This window comes from Globicephala melas, chromosome X (genome assembly GCF_963455315.2).
Source record: "Globicephala melas chromosome X, mGloMel1.2, whole genome shotgun sequence".
Lineage (NCBI taxonomy): Eukaryota > Metazoa > Chordata > Mammalia > Artiodactyla > Delphinidae > Globicephala > Globicephala melas.
This window is the reverse complement of record NC_083335.1, coordinates 893,071-918,119: the sequence shown is the minus strand read 5'-3', so window position 1 is coordinate 918,119 and position 25,049 is coordinate 893,071. Positions and strand designations below refer to the sequence as shown.

The following is a 25,049-nucleotide window of genomic DNA, read 5'->3' as shown; positions in this document are numbered from 1 at the left end:
CAACACAGTGATTCAATAATTCTATACCTTACAAAACAATCACCACGATAAGTCAAGTTACCATCTGTCACCATACAAAGTTATTATAATATTATTGATTGTGTTCCCCATGCCATACATTGAGAATGTTTTATGACCCAGAATGTGGTCTATATAGGTAACTTTTCTGTGTACACCTGAAAAGGATATGTATTTTGCTGTTGGGTAGAGTATGCTTAGAAATATCAATTAGGTTAAGTTTTTTTTAAGTTAATCAAAATCTCTTTATTGTTTCTCATTTAGAGATATAAAGGGCAAAACCAATAAAAATAAAGACATTTACTCAACTTAACAGCTGGTATGCAGTCTGAGATTGTATAGCACTAATTACTCAGAAGGCTGCCTAAGATAGTAATTGCCCTTTTCTCTTCAATACTGATTTTTTTCCCTTCCAATTCATCCCTTAAATATTTCCAGTACAGATTTTTCCCTCCCCAGCTCATTCTTTAAATATAATTTACTCTGTGGTAATAAGAAGACTTAGCAGACTGGAATACACATTTTGTGAAAAATAAAGGAAGAGAAAAGCTTTGCCCTTAAGACATTTTTTGTTGTTGTTGTTAAAATACAACACATACACAGGTGACAGAATGCCAGCAAATATACAGGTGCAAATGTGAACATTGTGCTCATTTCTTAGGCACAAGGAAAAAGAAAAGAGTGGAAGTTTTCTTTTAAACCAAGCTAGAATGTTTCTTTTTTTTAATCTCATGCTTTATATTTTTGTTTGTTTTTACTAATAATTTTTCTATAAGAATGAGTTTTTAAAACTTCATGTATACAACAAACCTAGGTACAACAATACCTATGTAGTATTCTTGCCAGACCTGGGTGTAATAATAAAATATTCAAATCCAAAATGTGGCACATTCTACAAGATGACTGGCCTGAACCTTGAAAAAAATCAATGACTAGGAATAAGGAGACTCATATAAATCAAGATGTTTTATAATGTAGTTCAAGTCTTTACTTTTACTGGCATTTGTGTGCACTGTTCTATCAATTTTTGAAGGAAGGGTATTGACATCTCTATAATTGTAGATTTGTCTATTTTCCTCATGATTCTATCAGTTTTTTATTTATAGCTTCTGAAGCTCTGTTATTGTGTGCCTACATGTTTAGGACTGTTATGTATTTTTTATGGTTTTTTTTTTTTTTTTTTTTTTTTTGCGGTACACAGGCCTCTCACTGTTGTGGCCTCTCCTGTTGTGGAGCACAGGCTCCGGACACGCAGGCTCAGCGGCCATGGCTCACGGGCCCAGCCGCTCCATGGCATGTGGGATCTTCCCAGACCAGGGCACAAACCCTGGTGTCCCCTGCATCGGCAGGTGGACTCTCAACCACTGCGCCACCAGGGAAGCCCTATGTATTTTTTATGAATTAACCTTTTTATCATTAGGAAATTATCTTCATCTCTGTTAATATTCTTCTCTCTGAAATTAACTTTGATATTAGTATAACCACACTTACTCTCTTTTGAGTTTTGTTAGCATGTTGTATCTTTTAACTTATTTGTGTCTTTAAATTCAAAGTGTGATTTTTGTAGTTAGCATATAGTTGGGTCTAGGAATTATCCAATCTGACAATCTCTGCCATTTAATTGACATATTTGGATCCTTTACATTTAATGTGATTATTAATGAGGTTAGGTTTAAAATCTACCATCTTGCTTCTATTGTCTATTCGTTTTCTATATTTGTCTCATCTAATTTCTGTTCACTTTTTCCTCTTTCTTATGCCTTCTTTTGGATTGAGTGATTTTTATGATTTAATTTTACCTCCTTTGTAGGTTTATTAGCGATAATCTTTTGTTATATTACTTTAGTAGGGTTTCTCAACATTGTCACTATTGACATCATAGGCCAGACAACTGTAGTAGCAAGGAGAAGTCCTGTGCATTGTAGGATATTAAGCAGCATCTGTGGCCTCCACCCACTAGATGCCAGTAGCGCTTCCTTAGTTGTGACAGTCAAAAATGTCTCCAGACAGTGCCAAATGTTCCCTGAAGGGTGTAATCACACCTGGTTGAAAAGCACTGGTGTGTGTGTGTGTGTGTATATATATATATATATAAATATATATATATTTTTTTACTTATCACAGTTTGCCTTGAAGTAATATTATACTAGTTCACATGCAGTATTAAGAACCTTGCACCACGGTACTTCCATTTCTCTCCTCCTGGTTTTTGTGCTAATACTGTCATACATTTTACTTGTATGTATGCTATAAACCCATAGTATGTTGTTATTAGTTTTACTTTAAATAGTTGATTATCTTTCCAAGCAACTTAAATTAAGGAAAAAATGTCTGTATTTACCCAGTTTCCAGTGCTCTTCATTTCTTTGTTTCCATCTGGCATCATTTTCTTTCTTCTTGAAGAATGTCATTTAATATTTCTGATAATGCAAGTCTTCTGGCAATATATTCTTTCAACTTTTATATGTCTGAAAAACGTCTTTACTTCAACTCCAGTTTTAAAACATGTTTTCGATGGGTAAAGAACTGTAGGTTGACTTTTTTTTTCTTTCAGAACTATAAAGATTTCTCCACTGTCCAACAAGAAAGTGACTATCATCTTTACCTTTTTCCTGTCTACTTAATTTGTCCTCTTTTCCTGATTTCTTTTTTTAATTGGGATATAGTTGTTTTATAATGTTGTGTTAGTTTCTACTGTACAATGGAGTTCCCTGTGCTATACAGCAGATTCTCATCTATTTTATACATATTAGTGTATATATGTTAATCCCAATCTCCCAATTCATCCCACACCCCCCTTTCCCCCTTTGGTGTCCATACTCTTGTCCTCTATATCTGTGTCTCTGTTTCTGCCTTGGAAACCGGTTCATCAGTACTATTTTTCTAGATTCCACAAATATTCATTAACATACAATATTTGTTCTCTCTTTCTGATTTCACTCTGTATGACAGTCTCCAGGTCCATCCACGTCCCTACAAGTGACCCAATTTCTTTCCTTTTATGGCTGAGTAATATTCCATTGTATATATGTACCACCACATCTTCTTTATCCATTCGTCTGTTGATGGACACTTAGGTTGCTTCCATGTCCCGGGTATGGTAAATAGAGCTGCAATGAACATTTTGGTACATGACTCTTTCTGAATTATGGTTTTCTCAGGGTATATGCCCAGTAGTGGGATTGCTGGGTCGTATGGTAGTTCTATTTTTAGTTTTTTAGGGAACCTCCATACTGTTCTCCATAGTGGCTGTATCAATTTACATTCCCACCAACAGTGTAGGAGGGTTCCCTTTTCTCCACACCCTCTCCAGCATTTATTGTTTGTAGATTTTTGATGATGCCCATTCTAACTGGTGTGAGGTGATACCTCATTGTAGTTTTGATTTGCATTTCTTTAATAATTCCTGATTTCTTTTAAGATTCTCTTTATCACTGGTTTAAAACTATTTGATTATAGTGTACCATGGTGTGATTGTTTTCATGTGTCCTGTGCTTGGGTTTCATTGAGCTTCTTAGACCTGTGGATTTACATTTTTCATCAAATTTAGGAAAATTTCATCAAAAATTTAGAAAAATTTAGAAAAATCTAAGCCATTATTTCTACAAAATGTTTTCTGTTCTACTCCTCTTGTTTGGATAGTCCAATTACACATACATTTGGCTACTTGATATTGTCTCATGGTTCGTTGCTTTTAATCATTTTTTTGATAGAAAATAAATCTGTGATTTATTTTGTAGAGTCTCAACTGCTATGTCTTCAAGTTCACTGATCTTTTTTCTGTAATGTTTAATTTTCTGTTAACCCTATCCAGTGTACTTTTTATCTCATGTGTTGTAATTTTCATTTCCAGAAGTCTGACTTGGGTCTTTATTTCTTTCTGTCTCTACTTAACATGTTAATCTTTGCTCTAGCTTCTTGAAAATATAGAATAGTTATAATATCTGTTTTAATGTATGTGTCTGCTAATTACTGTTGCTAGATATGCATCATTTCTGGGTCAATTTCATTTGATTTTCTCTCCTCATTATGGGTTGGATTTTTCTGCTGCTTTGCGTGCCTGGCAACTTTTGATTGAATGCAGACATTTTGAATTTTACCTTATTGGGTGTTAGATATATTTATATTCCTAAAAATATTCTTGAGCTTTGCTTTGAGATACTGTTAATGAAATAGTTTGATCCTTTTGGGTCTTGCTTTTAAGCTTTATTAGGCAAAAACAATGCAGTCTTTAACGTAAGTTTCATTTTCTCTAGTCCTGAGGCTAGACCCTTTTTAGTACTCTGTTGTCTTCTGAATTATGAGATTTCCCATTAAGGCTTTTGGGGACAGGCAGTATTACTGGCCCTGGATGTACTTTGAGGATAGTTCCCTTTAATCCTTCTGGGTTATTGTTCCCCTGGCCTTATGTAGTTTCCTCACATATGTGCCCTGATCACTACTCAACTGAACATTTGAAGGTGACCCTCTAAAGATCTCTGGAATTCTCTTTGCTGCTTTCTCCTCCACAGTCCTTTTCCCTGCAAATTCAAGCCTCCTTGGCTCTCCCAGAGCCTCAGCTCTCTCTTCTCAACTCAAGGAGACCTTCAAGCTCCAGATGGGGTTCCCCTTCCTTTGCTGCAGCCTGGAAACTTTCTTCATGTAGTAAGCTGAGACTCATCTTGCTTCTCATCTCCCAGGTTTCACTGTCCTTCACTGCCTGTTTTCCAAGGTCTTGTGAGTCATTGTTTCACTTTTTTATTCTTCTTTTTACACTTTTTTAGTTGTTTCAAGAAGGGGGTAAGTCTGGTCCCCATCCCTCCATCTTAGCCTGTACTGTGGTTCTTTTAAGTTAACAATGCTATTTAGAAACCAAGGTCTGGGTGCTAGGTATACTCATTACTCTTAGAGTGTCATTGCTTCTAGACTCTCTCAGTAGATAGAGCTAGGAAGAAGTATGTATGTGTGCATATTCATGTACACACACACACACACACACACCCCATGAGTTCAAACCAATAACTCCAATCCTTTCCCACATCTTAGGGTTCATTCTAGTATTCTCCCTTTCCATACTTACAACTCTCTTCTCTGACCTAGAGAAACTTTGTTCCTGCTATCCATAATATGTTAACTTATTGCTCAATCCTAGAATATACGGAAAGTAGTTTCAGAATTGCTAACCTATACAAACTGCTGTGGACTCAATGTCTGTGGCCCCCCACCTACCCCAAAATTCATATGTTGTATAGAAGCCCTAATCCCTAATGTGATGGTATTTGGAGGTGGAGCATTTGGAAGATAATTAGGTCATGAGGGTGGAGCCCTCATGAATGGGATTACTGCCCTTTTAAGAAGAGACACAAGAGAGGATCGCTCTCTCCACCATGTGTGGACACAGCAAGAAGGTATCTTCAAACCAGAAAGAGTGCCTTTACCAAAACCCAAATCAGCTGGCACCTTGATCTTGCACTTCCTAGCCTCCAGGACTATGAGAAATAAGATCCTGTTGTTGAAGCCACCCAGTCTCTGGTATTTTTGTTGTAGCAGCCTGAACTGAGTACTAACCTACTAACTGAAGATCGAAAATAGTTTGAAGTTCTTTATATCTTCTTCCTGAGAGTACATATTCAGATGTGTTCAAAAGTTACTTGAGTTTTGTCTTTTTGCCCTCCACCGCTTCCCTGTGGTTATTATTATTCTTTTGAAAGAGAGGGCTCTTTCCTGGTTATTTTCCATTTTAGAATTTTTTAAACCCATACATTTTTTTCCCTTTGGGGTATGTGAAATACCAACATGGTTCTAAAAGTCAAAAGTCAGAACTATATAGTTTAGAGTTTATTTTGTGTATCATGAGATGTGGATCTGATTTTATGTCTTTCTAAATGGCTATCCACCTGTCCCAAAACCACTTACTAAAAAGCTATTCTTTACCCCAGTTATTTTAGATGCTTCCTTTTATCACATTCAATAATTCCCTATTTGTTTAGATCAATTTCTAGACTTTCTATTCTGTCTGGCTGTCTATTTGTGTACCGGCACATAATTATTGTATGTTTTACTGTCTGCTACAGCCAGTCCTCATTAAGTTTTCTTTCTCTGTGTTTCCCTATTCTTACATGTTTAGTTTTCCATGTGAACTTTACTGTCAACTTGGCTAGCTCCAGCAAAAACTTTTTGGTATTGTTATTGTGATTGTGTTAAATTTATAAATTAATTTATAATTAATCTTTATGATGTTTGCATCATCCCTTTTAAGAACACTGGATGTCTTTCCATTTGCTGTAGTCTACTTTTGTGTCTTTCAAGAAAGTGTTAAGTTTTTCTCATATAGATTTTGTGCATGTTTTGTTTAGGTTTATTCCTATTTTACCTTCCTTTTTTAAAATTCAAAATCACTTCATTTCTTAAAATTCTGTACAAATGGGAAGAGAATAATGTGATTGGTCCTTTAACATCATATTCACAATGAGAGAATTTTATAAATTTGAATAAAAATTATCTTGCAGAAAGCAGAGCAAGCTCATTATCAAATCATTTATATAACTAATACAATGTTTGCATCAACTGAATGTTTACAATAGCCATCTTTTTATGACATAATTTCTCTAAAACCTATCTCACAATTTTGAAAGAATAAGCCATATAAATGAGTGTCACAGGAAAGTAAACAAACTAGCTTGTTAGAGCTAGCAGAGTTCTCACCTTCTCCCCCTTGAAAGTCTGTGACTTAGGGAGTAATGGAACTACAAGTCTCTTTGATGTTTCACATGTAGCCAGAAAGCACTTTGCTAATCAGAAGCTTTTTTTTACTGTTAGAAAACTCATGTACCTGACCTTATTTTTTCTTTCCAAAGAATGGCTAATAAGCTTTACTTCTGCAACTCTAGGGAATATTTTGTCACCAAAAGTTAGGGAAGGTTTGACCTGAGTAGATTGGAAGATGTGGAGGAAGAAACGTGAGTTAGACCATTCATTCTCAAACTTGGCTGAATATTGGAATCACTTAAGCAGTTTAAAAACTATACCTAGCCAATCTGAAAAGGCTATCTAGTGTATGATTCCAACAAAATGACATGCTGTAAAAGGAAAGGCAGTAAAAGGATCAGTGGTTCCCAGGGGTTTGACAGGAGGGAGGGATGAATAGGCAGAGCTTAGAGAATTTTTAGGGCAGTGAAATTATTCTGTGTGGGTCCCTCCTCCAGAGATGGTGATTTTTATAATGGGGTAAAGGATGAGGCCTGAGTGTCAGGACTTACAAAAGAGAGATCTTTAATGTTCTCACCACAAAAAGAGAAGTGGAAATTATGTGACCTGATGGAGGCTTAGCTATTATTATGGTAGCAATCATTTTGCTATATGTAAGTATCAAATCAACACGTTGTACACCTTAAACTTACACAATTTATATGTCAATTATATCTCAAAAAAGCTGGAAAAAAGAATAGGGGAAAATAAATTTAAAAGTTAATTACACAACTAATTCATTGCAGCTGTGATAAGTGCTGTAAGGTAATCAGGGAAGTCTTTGCTGAAGAAAGCATTCTTAAGCTGGCTTCTGAGGGGTGAGTAGAAATTAAGTCAAGTAAAAATAGGGGGAAACCTCAGGCAGAGGAAACAGCATGTTGGAAGGCCTGACAGGGAAGGAGGTTGTGTGTTCTAACACAGTGGTTCTCAAACTTTGCTGCACCTGGGATTCTTTGTTTGCATTTTGAATGGTTTTTTTTCCCATTGTGACTCTTTTTATTGTTTGTATATTTGAAGGCTATTATATCTGTATTAACGTTTTTACCTTCCAGAATGATTTTATTCCTTGCATTAATTTTACCTTTGATCCTCTAGTGCTTTCCAGATAAATATTATGTCTTATCCATAAATAGAAATAGTTTTACTTCTCCAGTTCCTGTGCCTCTAATTGATTTCTTATGTGTAAGTGCATTGCCTAGTATCTCCTTTATATTTAAATAACAGTGGAAAATAGTAGGCAGTCTTAACTTTGTTTCTGATCCTTGTGAAATTCCTGTAGCATTTCACTATTAAGGTTGTATTCAGGACTAAGGTATACATACTTTTTCCTATTAAGAAAATATCCATAAATCCATAATTACCTCTTTTGTTCTGTGTTTAATCAGGAATGACTGTTGAATTTTGTTAATTTTTCAGGACTATGAACATAATTTTTTCTTTAGATCTATTAATATGATGTATTATATTAATAGATTTCCAACTATTGAACCAAGCTTGCCTTCCTGGAAAAACATCCTGCTGGGTTTTCTTAATATGATATTGGGCTATTTTTGCTAATATTTTATTTAGTACTTTGGCATCAACAGTCATAAGTGATAACTTTTTGGAATTTTTTTGTATTGTTTTTATCAGGTTTAGGTTTCCATATTATACTTGATTCATAAGAGTTGTTTGAAGTTTTCTTTCATTTTCTAGGCTCTGGTACAATGTATGTAACATTGGGGACAATGTATTCTTTGACAATTCCTCTATGAAAGCAATAGGGCCTTTTATTTGGGGGGCAGGGGATAGTTCCTTGATGTACTCCTCTGTTTCTTTTATGGTAATTGATCTATTTATGCTTTTTTTCCTAATGAGGTCAATTTTGGTAAACTGTATTTTCTTAAGAAATTATCCATTTTGTCTCGTTTTCAAATTTATTTGCATAGAGATCTATCTGCCAGAGAGTCTCTTATGGTATTTTAAATCTCTTCTATTTCCACAGTTATCTCCCCCTAGTCATTTCGTATTTTGTATATTTGTGCTTTGTCCCTTTCCCGCCTTGATTATGTTAGCTAGTAGTGTATTTTGTCAATTTCCCCCAAGACAATCATTTTTATTAATTTGATTGTTTTTTCCTACTCCCACCCTCATTAATTTTTATTTTATCTTTCATTATTTCCTTCCTTATGTTTTATTTTGGTTATTTTCTTGTGCTTTATCTTAGCATTTGGAGTTTGGAATTTATTTAATATATTTTTTGTCTTTCATTTTTATTGATATAAGTGCTTAAGGCTATGAATTTCTGCTGATCTCTGCTTTATATTTCATAGATGCTAGGATAGTAGCAGTCTTTTCACTTTCATTATTTTTTAAAAAGTCGTTTAATTTTGGTTTCCATTTCACCCATCCATTGTGTTCCTGTCTTCCTTCCCTTCTATCTGGTATCTATGCTGTAGCTTTTCCAAAATGGTCCTGCTCCATAACATCCTCATAAAAGAAACAGAAAACAAACCTGAAGCCTTTCATAGCTGGCCTGTTTCTCCAGCCATTGCCTGGCTAACACTCGTTTTTGAAGACTAAGCTCAACTTTAGGAATTCTTCTCTGATACCCCTCAACCTCCAATACCAACCCAGTTAGTACTCCTTCTGAGAACTAAATAGAATCCTATATTTCCTTTGTCATAATACTTGTAACAGTATATTTTAATATTTTGTCTCTCTATTAACATTGTAAGATTCTTGAAACAAATGCTTCCCTTTTATCACTGTATCCCTGGTGCTCAATAAATAATTGTTGAATATTCCTTCAGCTATAGACTTCAAAACTAGTATTCTGACCTGTGAGTTCTAGCAAACTCTAGAGCTTCTTCATTACCTTAGTTTGGTGTGTTGATTTTAGCTTTTCAGTTGAAGTATAACACACATACAGAAGAGCACACTAATTATGTGTCCAGCTCAATCAGCTTTCATAAACATACCCACACAACCTCAACACAGATCACCACCTCCATGAATTTTCACAAAGTGAAATGTGTCTATGAAACTGCAACACATATCAAGAAATGAAACTTACTATCCTTCCAGAAGCCCCCATTGTGGCTTCTCCCAATTGACTATGGTATAGCATCCAGAATATGTAAAGAACTCTTACGCTAAACAATAAAAAGACAAGCAACTCAATTTAAAAATGGGCATTCAACATGGAACTGGAAGCAATTAGGCAAGAAAAAGAAATAAAAAGCATCCAAATTGGAAAGGAGGAAGTAAAATTATCTCTGTTTACAGATGACATAATCTTATACATAGAAAGCCCCAAAGAGTCCACTAAAAAAACTACTGGAATGAATGAATTCAGCAAAGTTGCAGGATACTAAATCAGTGCCAAAAAATCAGTTGTGTTTGTACACACTAACAATGAACAATCCAAAAAGGAAATTAAGAGGACAATCCATTTACAATAGCATAAATATGAATAAAATACTTAGGAATAAGCCTAGCCAAAAAGTGAAAGACTTGTACAGTGAAAACTGCAAAGTGCTGCTGAAAGAAAGAAAAGAAGACACAAATAAATAGACATCCCATGTACATGGACTGAATAACTTAATATTGTGAAGATGTCAATACTACTCAAAGCGATTTACAGAATTAATGCAGTCCATATCAAAATCCCAACAGCGTTGTGTTTTGTTTGTCTACAGAAATAGGAAAATCTATCCTAAAATTCATGTGGAATCTCAAGGGACCCTGAATAGCCAAAACAATTTTGAAAAAGAAGAACAAAATTGGAAGTCTCACACTTCCTCATTTCAAAGCTTACTAAAAAGCCACAGTAATCAAAACAGTGTGGTACTAGCATAAAAACGGATATTAAAACCAGTGGAGCAGAATGAGTCCCAAATTAAACTCTGACATATGTAGTCAAATGATCTTTGACCAAGGTTCCAAAACAATTGATGGGGAAAGGACATTCTCTTCAATAAATGATGCTGGGAAAACTGGATAGTCACATGCAAAAGAATAAAGTTGGGCCCTTACCTTACACAATATACAAAAACTAACTCAAAGTGGAATAAAAACCTAAATGTAAGACCTAAAACTATAAAAGTCACAGAAGAAAATGGAAAAGCTCATGAGATCGAATTTGGCAATGACTTCTCGGATATTACACCAAAAGCACAGGCAACAAAAGCAAAAATAGACAAATGCACTACATTAAACTTAAAAACTGTTTGATCATCAAAGGAAATAATTAACAGAGTGAAAAGGCAGCCTACATCATGGGAGAAAATATTTGCCCATTATATATCTGATAAGGGGTTAATAGCCAGAATATAAAGAGAATTCCTACAACTCAACAACAAAATAACCCAATTTAAAAATGGGCAAAGGACTTTAGCAGACATTTCTCCAAAGATACACAAATGGCCAGCAAACATGAGAAGATGCTCAACATCACTAATCATTAAAAATATGCAAATCAAAACCACAGTGAGATATCAATTCACACCCACTAGGATGGCCGTTATCAAAAACACAGAAAAGAAGAAATGTTTGGTAAGCATGTGAAGAAGTTGGAACCCTTGTGCCCTGGGAATGTAAAATGGTGTAGTCTGTATGGAAAACAATACAGAGGTTCCTCAGAAAATTAAAACTAAAATTACCATATGATCCAGCAATCTCTATGTATATCCAACAGAATTGAGAACAGGATCTCAAAGAGATTTGCAGACCCATGTTTATTACAGCATTATTCACAATAGCCAAGATGTGGAAACAACCTAAATGTACTTCATTTTGGGGGGAGCTATTTTGAGTGGCATTTTTAAAAAGCTTTCATTTACAAATGTTCATTGCTGGAATATAGAAACAGAACTGATTTGTGTGTCTGTGTTAATCTTGTACTTTATGACCTTGCTAACCTCATATAGACAATCATGTTGTGTGCAAATAGAAGGAACACATACAGGATTTGTATGTTGAATAATTCAGAACTCATGAATAAAATCAAAGATCTAAATAAATGGAGAGGGGCTTCCCTGGTGGCGCAGTGGTTAAGAATCCGCCTGCCAATGCAGGGGACACGGGTTCGTGCCCCGGTCCGGGAAGATCCCACATGCCGCGGAGCGGCTGGGCCCGTGAGCTATGGCCGCTGAGCCTGCGCGTCCAGAGCCTGTGCTCCGCAATGGGAGAGGCCACAACAGTGAGAGGCCCGCGTACCGCAAAAAAAAAAAAAAAAGATCTGGGGAAACAAGAATAAATTGGGAGGTATCACATTACCAGCTACTGAGTTGCTATTAAGCTATAATGATCAAGACAGGTGGTACTGGTGAAAGGATCAGAGTTCAATAGAACAGAAGAAAGATTACAGAAATATACCCTCTTTTATAAAGACACTTTTATAAAGATCCCATTCATGAGGGCTCCAACCTCATTACCTGATCACCTCGCAAATACACAGATGGAGACAGAGATAGGAGTTACGCTGCCACAAGCAAAGAATCTCCGCAAGCCACGAGAATCTGCAAGTGGCAAGGCACGATTTCCCCTCTAGAGCTTTCAGATGTGGGGCCCTGATGACACCTGCAACCTTGCTGAATTTATTAGTTCTAATCGGTTTTGGGGGGGTTGGAGGAGTATTTTGGGTTTTCTATCTATAAGATTAAGTCATCTGCAAACAGATAATTTTACTTCATCCTTTCCAATTTAGATACCTTTGTTTTACTTGCCTAATTTCTTTGGCTAGGACTTCTAATATTATTTTGAATAGAAGTGGTGAGGGGGCCAGACGCATTCTGCTGGGTGGGAAAGAGAGAGGAGGGAGCTAGATCTTATGCTGATATACCACCATGTGCCAATGAGGTCACACAGCGCCAGGGACCCTCAACCTGGTTGCTCCACTGAACCCACTGTTAGGTGGATTTGGGGTGAGAAGTATTTAGAGGTAGATTGGTTGACCTCACTCTAGCATGCAAATGGAAGTATTTGTAAATTACTTACCTATTTCCCTCCAGGGGAGAAAATGGGAAGTGAGGGCCACTGGTGAACACTGAGTTAGAACAAGTGAGTATTTATATGAGTAATCCCTTCCACATAATGAATCTGATGGAGTCACTGAAGAGTCTACATTTCCTCTTCCCCAGGCTTTGTGATTAATGTGTTCAACCTCACTGGCAACTTTTTGACTGAAAACAGTATTAATTAGCTATTTCCCTTGTCTGGGGAATGAGCATAAGGACCTTGCACCCCCAAGGCTTCTGTTAAGTTTACAAAGTGGCCTCAGATTTTCTATGAGAATATTGGCTCTGCAAATGTATGTACTTCCAATTTGCTCCCCACATGAGCTCAGTTTGAACTCTGTCCCCTTCGGAGTTGAGTTACTAAATAAGTAACAGGAATATTTAATCTTTGAAGCATACTGTGTCCCCAAATTTCTATTAAAACTATAGAAAACTTCTGATTATGACAAGTCAGTATTAAAAACTTACCAACTTCTTGGTATATATCCAAAGGAAATGAAATCAGTGTCTCAAAATGGTATCTGTGCTCCCATGTTCATCACATTCCTTGTTATTCACAAGGAATGAAAACCTAAATGTCTGTCCGTGGATAAATGGATAAAGAAAATGTGGTATGTGTATACGTATGTATATATACATACCATTTGCAAAAACATGGATCAACCTGGACATTATGCTGAGTGAAATGAGTCCGAGAAAGACAAACAATGCAATGTGTGCTCTCACTTATATGTGGAATCTAAGAGTCAAGCTAATAGACCCAGAGAGTAGAATGGTGGCGCTGTGGCACGGGGGTAGAGGGGAGGATGAGGAAGTATTGGTCTAAGGCAGCGGTCCCCAAGCTTTTTGGCACCAGGAACCGGTTTCATGGAAGACAGTTTTTCCACAGGTGTGGACGGAGGGGGGATGGTTCAGGCGGGAATGTGAGCATTGGGGAGCAACGGGGAGTGGCAGATGAAGCTTCCTTCGCTCGTCCACCACTCACCTCCTCCTCCACAGATCGGTACTGGTCCGCGGCCTGGGGGTTGGGGACCCCTGGTCTAAGGGTACAAAGTTTTAGGATAAATGAGTTGTGGCAATTTGATGTACAACTTGGTGATTTTGTACTTGAAATTTGTTAAAAAGGTAGATCTTAAATCGCCACAAAAAATGGTAATTATGTGAGGTGATGGATATGTTAATTAGCTTGAGTGTGGTCATCATTTCTGAATGTGTATATATATCGTAATATCAATTTGTGCACCTTAAATATATACGTTTAATTCCTATTTGTCAATTATACCTCAGTAAAGCTGGAAACAAACAAACAAAAACTGACCTGAACTGACTGTCTTACAGGTATGAGAGAATTGAAATTCCAATTCATATTGTACCTCATGTAACCATTGGGAAAGTGTGCCTTGAGTCAGCAGTTGAGCTGCCCAAGATCCTGTGCCAAGAGGAGCAGGATGCGTACAGGAGGATCCACAGGTAGAGAGCCTCGCTGCTCCTCTTCCCAGTTCTCGGGCCTGGTCCCTGTTCTCCTCTCCTGTCCTTTCATCTTCAGCAGCTCAAGCTGTGAGCCCCCTTTCCTTTCAGCTCTCTGTGAGAAAGTCATCACATGTCTCACCCTGTATGATAACAATCTCTTTAACACTTGTTTCTCTCCTGGTGCACTTTGGATGCTTCTGGGGCAAAGACACTTTTTTTAGTTGTTAAAAATAACATCTTTGTAGCCCTAGTTGCCAAGTACTGTGTACTATAGGAAGGCTTCAGCGAGAGACAATAATTTCAAAATTATTTCTTTGAATTATCTCAACGTTCTGAATAAAATTATATCCCCCCAAATCATGAAAAATGGAACAATAATGGGAAGTTCAATGATACATATTTATCTAATCTGGTTGGCAGAGGTCTGTAGCAGACCACTGCCAAACGGATTAGATGAACTGCTGCTTTGCTACTAACCTAAACTATTTTATCCCTTTAGCCTTACACATCTGGACTCAGTAACCAAGATCCATAATGGCTCAGGTAAGATTTTTTTTCTCGAGTACAGGCAGTGAAATACTCACATGACAGAAGCAAATTTAGTTGAAGTGACTGAAGTGATGAGTACAAATTACCCATGAGTTTTCTTTCCCAAGGGCTTTGCCATTCACTAATCCTGCTCCCAACTTTTCTATTGAATCCTGTGGACCACTGAATACTATACATGACTGGACACGTTTAACACCAGTTCTCAGGGAGACAGGGAGGGCCCCGATTTGTCTGCAAGTTTCCATAGTGTAACACGCCTACTGTGGCTGATTTCAAACAACTAACATGGCTGTAACCAGTTTGCAAACTTCCTGAAATTTCAACAGTTGGCTCTTGTGAGCCGGTTTCCAGCATATCAGTACCAGCCTATTGTAGTGGGAGTTGAAAGAGATGGCTAGACAGACAGACAGACATAAAAGGGAGCGCATGAGGGAGATCTTTTCATGTAAATAAATATATAAGGAATTCCTATACAAGGCCAAGGATTTCTGCTCAATACAATATACACACTAAATCACTTTTCCCAACATACACACCTACCCATCCACACCTTCTGACTAACCCTGACTCCCAGGCCATTCTGGCAAAGTCACTAGGAAGGAAGAAAAGGAGGCTTCCAAGTATTATAGGCAAGTACTTTGAGAGAAAAAGACAGAGCTGGCTTGGTTTATCTGTCCCATCATTTTTATCTGGAGGTAAAACATGGCAAAGAGTTAATAATATAAGGTAATATATGATATGTAGCCATACTCTAAAGCCACAGCAATTAAAAAATATATATTGATAATTCAAACATGGACAGATAAATCAGTAGAACTGAATACAGCCCATGTATACATATGTAAGAATTTATATCTAAGAAAGATGTTACTTCAAATCAATTTTAAAAAGGATGGATTGTTCACTAAATAGTGTTGGGACAGTTCATTTGTTTCTTAGTTTATGCTTCTATTTCCATATGGGAAAAAAATAAATTCCTACTTAATGCCCTACACAAAAAATAAATTCCAGATATATTTAAACTTCTACTATTAAATATAGTACAACCACTTTGGAAAGAGATTGGCAATTACAACTACCAAATGTCCCACCAGTTCCTCTCCTAGGCATATACCCCAAAGAGTTGAAAACAGGTGTTCAAACAAAAACTTGTATAGGAATGTTTGTAGCAGCATTATTCACAATAGCCAGAAAGTGGCAACACCCAATTGTCTTGTCAGTGGGTGAATGGATAAACAAAGTGTGATCCATCCATACAACAAGGTATTGCTCAGCAATGGAAAGAACACACTACTGATACATGAACAACCTGGATGAATCTCATTATGCCAACTGAAAGAGGCATCACACAAAGTGCTACATACTCTATAGTGCCATTTATATGGAATTTAAGAATAGGCTAAACTAACCTATGGTGACAGCAAATGGGTCAGTAGCTGCTGTGGCCCAAGGTGAAGGGGCACCGGCTGCAGAGGGAACCCAGAAGGGCCTCTGGGCTGATGGAAATGGCCTGTATCTTGGCTGGAGGGTGGTTAAAAGGGGTATGCATTTGTCAAAACTCACTGAACTGTACCCTTAAAGTGGGGTCATTTATTGTCTGTAAATTATACCCCAATAAAGCTCATTAAAAGTTAAAAAAAATACAGGAGGAAAATATAAGGAAGTCACAAAAGACTGACTAAGAATTAAAGACTTTTATAGAGCCCTACAGAAAAATCAAATTGTTCATAATAATATATAAAAGAAGTATGGATTAAGATAAAGTCATCAGGGTTTCTCCTTTTCTTTCAACAAATATTAAATTGACAGAGAATTAGATGAGGATGTGAGGGAAGTGAACACTCCCATATACTGTTCCTGGAGGTATAATTTTTAAATATATGTGAACTTGAATCTAGCAATTCCACTTCGAAAAATGTATCCTTCAAAAATTTGTAGGAAAAGTGTGCAAAAATAAAGGGATATTAATCGCAGTCTTTATAATAGCAAAAAATTGGATGCCACTGAAAGGTCCATCAATAGAAGACTTATTAAATTGGTACATCCATTCTGATGAATACTGTACAGTCGTTAAGAAGGAAAGGTAGATCTTTATCAACACAGGAAGGTGTCTATGGCTTATTGTTATGTGAGGTAAAAGTAACGTCCAAAATCATACAGTTTTTTTAACTTTATTTAAAAAAAATTGGGCTTCCCTGGTGGCGCAGTGGTTGAGAATCTGCCTGCCAGTGTAGCGGACACGGGTTCGACCCCTGGTCTGGGAAGATCCCACATGCCGCGGAGCAACTGGGCCCGTGAGCCACAACTACTGAGCCTGCGCGTCTGGAGCCTGTGCTCCACAGTAAGAGAGGCCGCGACAGTGAGAGGCCCGCACACCGCGATGAAGAGCGGCCCCCGCTCGCCGCAACTAGAGAAAGCCCTCACACAGAAACGAAGACCCAACACAGCCAAAAATAAATAAATAAATTTATTTAAAAATTATATATATATATAGCACTCTGAGGTCGATAATAACAAAAAAAAAAAAACCCCCAGATTCCAAGGCCTGTCTTAAGAGAGTTTGTAATTCAGTGATGTGAAAGTGGGGCCCCCAAATCTGTTTTTCAAAAAAAAAATTTTTTTAACATCTTTATTGAGTATAACTGCTTTACAAATGTTGTGTTAGTTTCTGCTGTATAACAAAGTGCATCAGCTATACGTATACATATATCCCCATATCTCTTCCCTCTTGCGTCTCCCTCCCGCCCTCCCTTATCCCACCCCTCTAGGTGGTCACAAAGCACCGAGCTGATCTCCCTGTGCTATGTGGCTGCTTCCCACTAGCTATCTGTTTTACGTTTGGTAGTGTATATATGTCCATGCCACTCTCTCTCTTCGTCCCAGCTTACCCTTCCCTCTCCCCGTGTCCTCAAGTCCACTCTCTACACCTGTGGCTTTATTCCTGTCCTGCCCCTAGGTTCATCAGAACCATTTTTATTCAAAAGTATATATACATATGCACACAGGTTCACACACATATACATATATCTTGGAAGGTATACTTCACAGTTTTACAGTGGTCATTTTAATAAGTCATGTATCATAAGAGAGAAAAAGGTATTTCCATTAGGCAGAATTTGTTTTAAAAAGAGGGCCACAGAATCTCCGTCTTACCGTGAAGCTGAACATTCCTAGGAAGACGTGAAAGGTGGTCACTCCCTTCATCTCTCTGCTTTTTCCTCATTTTAAAAGAGAAGCTTTCAGGTGAGTTGCATTAATGTATTCTTCAATGTATGTAACACTTGGTAAGCAATTTTCTTTCTGAACTCGTGAAAAATTAAGTTGCAGAAGACAGAGTTCTAGCTCACTGGGAAGCTATGTTCATTCACAGTGAGAAGGTCTGAGAGCTGGGGAAAGAGACTCTTCTGTAGCTCTTACCCTTTTGCTATGGAAGTAAAAAGCTGGCTATCTTTCTGCTCTCTGCATAGCAAGGCTTCCGTCTGGCTTATGGATCCAGGGATGTTCAGGATGGCCTCCGAATAGGTATCCTCTTTGCTCAGCTCTCCTGCCTTTCTCCTGGCTGCCCATACAAAGTTGTCTGCCAGTTCTACTTCTGCACTTTTTCTGTGTTCTCCTCCTTCCCCCTCTTTCTGTAATCATTGTTGGGCGCTACTGGTGGTGGATTGTTATCTCTGTGTTTTTCCTATTGAAGTGTTTACCAAGAACCTGTGCAGTCAGATGTCGGCAGTCAGCGGGCCTCTACTGCAGTGGCTGGAGGACAGACTGGAGCAAAACCAACAGCATTTGCAGGAGTTGCAACAAGAAAAGGAAGAGCTTATGCAAGAACTTTCTTCTTTAGAATAAAGCAGGAGACAAAATGGGGTAAAAAACTTTTGTTTTCCAATTTGTGTATTAAACATGGTCTGAAAATTCATATACAGGAGATGTGTAGGCAGACGATGGAGCAGATCCTTTTATATCCCCATGGGTGCGTTTTATGCATACGATAAACAAACATAAGATGTCTTCCTAAAAGTTTCATTAGGGCCTAATGAACGCTCCTACCTGGAACCGGCCTACAAAGAGCATATGCAGGGTGATTTAAGTAGAATATGAAAGTTTTTTTTTAGAGGCTATGCAAGTTACATTGGCAAGGATATCCTGTAATAAAATGTCTGGGGAGCATATTTCAAGTGTTTATTTTTTCTCTAGAATAAGCTAAAGGAATAAGTATTTCATGTTCAGTTTTGTAGTTATGATGCTGATGTTGGACAAATAAATAAGTACACAAGGGTTAGTGGGATGAAGTGAAGGTGACTCATCAGCACCCCACCTCTATTCTTTACCCCCATTGAGAGGCATATGTCTTATGTCTTCCTTCTTGATCTCTAAAATAGGTATTCTGAGATACCTAGCAAAGGTTGAATCTATGTGGGTGCTCTTTGTAACCAAAAACATGAGTTCTAGCATATTTGGCTCTGAAGCAAATTCCTACTGAGCAGATCCTATTTCCCTAAGAATTTCCAGTATAATATAAATGTGTTTTTCCAGAAACATTCAGGACTTAGGATGTAACAAAAATAATGCTTTAAAAAGTTCTTTTGCAAGCTTCTTACCATGTGTAACCACAAATGCTAAGTGTGTCTTCAGAAAAGAGCTAAGCCTACTGCAGACCAGAAATTAAAGTGGGAATTGGAGGAGTTAGAAAGAAAGAAAACAAAGAAAGCCCCAATCCCAACAACAGTGACAAAGGGTTGTTTTTGTTTTTTCTTCTTGTTTCTCCCTAAATTATTGTTTTTCAAATTTCAAAGTACAGTCCAGAACTACATGCACCATAATCATTTGGAGGCCAAACTTCAACTCTGGGAGTGGAACCCAGAAATGTTCATGAACTCCCCTAGGGCATATGTAGTGTAAATGTTGTATTTTCCCTAATTTCCCACAGCCACAGTTTTTCTCTATTCTTTTCTTTCCCTGTAGGAAGGATGAAAATATCCAGGTGTAAAATTAATTAAGCCAAATCAATTTTGAAGAAGAAAAATTTGGAAGACTCACATTACCTGACTTCAAGACTTACTATAAACCTACAGTAATCAAGACAGTGTGGTATATGCGCAACTGATTTTGACAAAGGTACAAAAGCAATTCAGTGGAGGAAGGATAGTCTTTTCAACAAATGATGCTGGTGCAGTTGGCAAAGAAAATGAATTTTGACCTAAACTGCATACATTATACAAAAATTAATCGAAAATGTATCATGAACTTAGATGTAAGATGTAAAACTTTCAGGAAAAAAAATCATAGAAAGATCTTTAGGATCGTGGGCTAGGCAACAGGTTCTTCTTGGCCTTCATCCCAGAAGCACAATCGTGAAAGGAAAAAGTTGATACTGTATATTGGACTTCATCAAAATGAAAAACTTCTGCTCTGTCAAAAATTTAAAAGGAGGAAATTATTGAGAGAAATTACTTGCAAACCATTTATCTAGAATAAAGTCAAGAGTAAAAAACAAACAATCCAATTAGAAAATGAGCAGAAGACATGAATAGACATAGCACTAAAGAGGGTGTATCGAAGGCAAGCAAGCACAGGAAAAGATGTTGAACTTCATTAGTCATCAGGGAATGCAAATTAAAACCACAGTGAATTATAACTACATACTTATCAGAATGGCTAAAGAAAAAACAGTGAAAATGCCAGATGCTGTTGAGCATACAAACTGGATCTCTCATACATTGCTGAACAGAATGTATAATGTAAGCCACTCTGAAAAAAAGAGTTTAAAAATTTCTAATAGAGTTAAACATACATGTACTTTATTACCCAGCAATTGTTGTCCTGGACATTTATCCCAGAGAAATGAAACCTATTTTGGCACAGAAACTTCTATACAGACATTCTTGGCAGTATCATTTGTAATAGCCCCAAACTGGAAACAACCCAGATGACCTGCAGTTGAGTGTGTGGTTAAACCACACCATGCAATACTACTCTGCAATGAAAAGGAACAGACTGTTGATACACACGACTTGGATGGACCTCAAGGGTATAATGATGAATGAAAAACAGCCAGTCTTAAAAGCTCACATACTGTATGACTGCATTTGTATGGATTCTTGAAATGACAAAATTATAGAAGTGAAGAACAGATTAATGGTTGACAGGGATAGGGACTGGAGGGGGTATGGGATATGGGTGACTATAAAGGGATAACACAATGAATTGCTTTGTGCTGATGGAACAGTTCTGTATCTTGATTGTGGTGTTTATTACATGAATCTATATCTGTGCTAAAACTACATAGGCCTACACACACCCACAAATGAATGCATGTAAAATTTGGTGAAACCAAATAAGGTCTATAGTCTAGTTAGCAGTATTCTACCATTGTCAATATGTTGGTTTTGAAGATGTACAATAGTTATGTGTAAGATCTTACCACTGGAGGAAACTGGGTGAAGGGCACATGGGACTCCCTGTACTATTTTTGCAACTTCCTGTTAATCTATAATTATTGCAAAATAAAAAGTTGTAAGTATTAAATAAGGAACTAGGAGGTATGGTACGTATTTTGTGTAATAAGAAAAGAGTGATAAAATCTGAGGGGGAATAAAATGATTTGAATATTTTTACAGACAAACCTTCTGCACATGTCCCTTCTAAGCTATTTACATTGACAGAGTTATGGCAATTTGAAATTCTTTTTCTAACCTGATAATTCGAGTTGTAATCTGTAAAATAGGATGTGGGGAGAGGAGGCAGGTACATGGAAGTGTCAGAGTACCTGGTGGCTGAGGAAGCAGGGCTGGGATTACTGCATGAGTGCCTTGGTGGGGGATATCTAGTGGAAACTGTTGTGCAGCCAGCAATCAGGTACATTAAACAAGTAAGTCAACTGATGGAGCAAATAAGTAAATGTATTGAGGAAAGTGGAAGCTAGGTTTGTCAGTGTCAGAGAAATTACTTATAAACATGAAAAGGGGAGGAGCTTCAAGATGGCAGAAGAGTAAGACATGGAGATTACCTTCCTCCCCACAAATACGTCAGAAATACAGCTAAATGTGGAACAACCCCTACAGAACATCTACTAAATGGTGGCAGAAGAACTCAGACCTCCCAAAAGGCAAGAATCTCCCCACGTAGCTGGGTAGGGCAAAAGAGAAAAGGAAAAACAGAGACAAAAGAATAGGGACGGGACCTGCACCTCTGGGAGGGAGCTGTGAAGGAGGAAAAGTTTCCACACACTAGGAAGCCCCTTCGCGGGCGGAGACTGCGGGTGGCGGAGGGGGAGGAACTTCGGAGCCACGGAGGAGAGCGCAGCAACAGGGGTGCGGAGGGCAAAGTAGAGAGATTCCCGCACAGAGGATCGGTGCCGACCGGCACTCACCAGCCTGAGAGGCTCGTCTGCTCACCCGCCGGGGCGGGGCGGGGCTGGGAGCTGAGGCTCGGGTTTTGGAGGTCGGATCCCAGGGAGAGGACTGGGGTTGGCTGCATGAACACAACCTGAAGGGGATCGTGTGCCACAGGGGCCGGGAGGCAGTCCGGGAAAAAGTCTGGAACTGCCGAAGAGGCCATTGTTTCGGGGTGTGGGAGGAGAGGGGATTCAGAACACCGCCTAAATGAGCCCAAGATGGGCGTGAGCCACGGCGATCAGCACAGACCCCAGAGACGAGCACGAGACGCTAAGGCTGCTGCTGCCGCCACCAAGAAGCCTGTGTGCGAGCACAGGTCACTCTCCACACCTCCCGTCCTGGGAGCATGTGCAGCCCGCCACTGCCAGGGTCCCGGGATCCAGGGACAACTTCCCCGGGAGAACACACGGCGCGCCTCAGGCTGGTGCAACGTCACGCCGGCTTCTGCCGCCGCAGGCCCGCCCCGCACGCCGTGATCCTCACTCCCCCTGGCCTGAGTGAGCCAGAGCCCCCGAAGCAGCTGCTCCTTTAACCCCGTCCTGTCTGAGCGAAGAACAGATGCCCTCATGCGACCTACATGCAGAGGTGGGGCCAAATCCAAAGCTGAACCCTGGGAGCTGTGCGAACAAAGAAGAGAAAGGGATATCTCTCCCAGCAGCCTCAGGAGCAGCAGATTAAATCCCCACAGTCAACTTGACGTACCCTGCATCTGTGGAATACCTGAATAGACAACGAATCATCCCAAAATTGAGGTGGTGGACTTTGGGAACAACGATACAATTTTTTCCCCTTTTTCACTTTTTGTGAGTGTGTATGTGTATGCTTCTGTGTGTGATTTTGTCTGTATAGCTTTGCTTTTAGCTTAGCTTTTACCATTTGTCCTAGGTTTCTGCCTGTCCATTTGTTTTGTTTTGTTTTTTAAGTATAGTGTTTAGTGCTTGTTATCATTGGTAATTTATTTTTTGGTTTGGTTGCTGTCTTCTTTTTTTTCTTTCTATTACTTTTTGAATTTTTATTTTCTTTTTTGGCGGTACATGGGCCTCTCACTGTTGTGGCCTCTCCCATTGCAGAGCACAGGCTCCGGACGCGCAGGCTCAGTGGCCATGGCTCACGGGCCCAGCTGCTCCGTGGCATGTGGGCTCTTTCCGGACCAGGGCATGAACCCGTGTCCCCTGCATCGGCAGGCGGACTCTCAACCACTGCGCCACCAGGGAAGCCTACTTTTTGAAGTTTTTAAAATTTTTTTTTGAATTTTATTTTTTTTTACAGCAGGTTCTTATTAGTCATCAGTTTTATACACATCAGTGTATACATGTCAATCCCAATCGCCTAATTCATCACACCACCATCCCCACCCCACCCCCCGTGGCTTTCCCCCCTTGGTGTCCATACGTTTGTTCTCTACATCTGTGTCTGGATTTCTGCCCTGCAAACCAGTTCATCTGTACCATTTTTCTAGGTTCCACATATATGCGTTAATATACGATATTTGTTTTTCTCTTTCTGACTTCCTTCACTCTGTATGACAGTCTCTAGATCCACCCACGTCTCTACAAATGACCCATTTTCGTTCCTTTTTATGGCCGAGTAATACTCCATTGTATATATGTACCACATCTTCTTTATCCATTCATCTGTTGATGGGCATTTAGGTTGCTTCCATGACCTGGCTATTGTAAACAGTGCTGCAATGAACACTGGGGTGCATGTGTCTTTTTGAATTATGGTTTTCTCTGGGTATATGCCCAGTAGTGGGATTGCTGGGTCATATGGTAGTTCTATTTTTAGTTTTTTAAGGAAGCTCCATACTGTTCTCCATAGTGGCTGTATCAATTTACATTCCCACCAACTGTGCAAGAGGGTTCCCTTTTCTCCACACCCTCTCCAGCATTTGTTGTTTGTAGATTTTCTGATGATGCCCATTCTAACTGGTGTGAGGGGATGCCTCATTGTAGTTTTGATTTGCATTTCTCTAATAATTAGTGATGCTGAGCAGCTTTTCATGTGCTTCCTGGCCATCTGTATGTCTTCTTTGGAGAAATGTCTATTTAGGTCGTCTGCCCATTTTTGGATTGGGTTGTTTGTTTTTTTAATATTGAGCTGCATGAGCTGTTTATATATTTTGGAGATTAATCCTTTGTCAGTTGCTTCATTTACAAATATTTTCTCCCATTCTGAGGGTTGTCTTTTCGTCTTGTTTATGGTTTCCTTTGCTCTGCAAAGCTTTTAAATTTCATTAGGTCCAATTTGTTTGTTTTTGTTTTTATTTCCGTTACTCTAGGAGGTGGATCAAAAAATATCTTGCTGGGCTTCCCTGATGGCGCAGTGGTTGAGAGTCTGCCTGCCGATGCAGGGGATACAGGTTCGTGCCCCGGTCCGGGAAGATCCCGCATGCCGCAGAGCGGCTGGGCCCATGAGCCATGGCTGCTGAGCCTGCGCGTCCGGAGCCTGTGCTCCGCAACAGGAGAGGCCACAACAGTGAGAGGCCTGCGTACTGCAAAAAAAAAAAAAAAAAATCTTGCTGTGATTTATGTCAGTGTTCTTCCTATGTTTTCCTCTAAGAGATTTATAGTGCCTGGTCTTACATTTAGATCTCTAATCCATTTTGAGTTTATTTTTGTCTATGGTGTTAGGGAGTGTTCTAATTTCATTTCTTTACATGTAGCTGTCCAGTTTTCCCAGCACCACTTATGGAAGAGGCTGTCTTTTCTCCATTGTATATCCTTGCCTCCTTTATCCTAGATTAGTGGACCATAGGTGCGTGGGTTTATCTCTGGGCTTTCTATCCTGTTCCATTGATCTATATTTCTGTGTTTGTGCCAGTACCATATTGTCTCAATTACTGTAGCTTTGTAGTATAGTCTTAAGTCAGGGAGTCTGATTCCTCCAGCTCTGT

The 25,049-nt window shown here is 38.7% G+C and overlaps 1 protein-coding gene across 1 annotated transcript in view; it reads left to right on the top strand.

Moving 5' to 3' along the window:
• The window catches only part of BRCC3 (BRCA1/BRCA2-containing complex subunit 3), a 75,689-nt gene extending 54,402 nt beyond the window's left edge, over positions 1-21,287 (top strand). Inside the window, exons 9-12 of the mRNA XM_030850222.2 lie at positions 14,082-14,213; positions 14,713-14,756; positions 18,454-18,623; positions 19,722-21,287. Of these exons, the coding sequence (XP_030706082.1) occupies positions 14,082-14,213; positions 14,713-14,756; positions 18,454-18,605 (328 nt within the window). The 3' untranslated portion in view covers positions 18,606-18,623; positions 19,722-21,287. The remainder of the gene's footprint in view (positions 1-14,081; positions 14,214-14,712; positions 14,757-18,453; positions 18,624-19,721) is intronic.
• Positions 21,288-25,049: the final 3,762 nt, after the last annotated feature.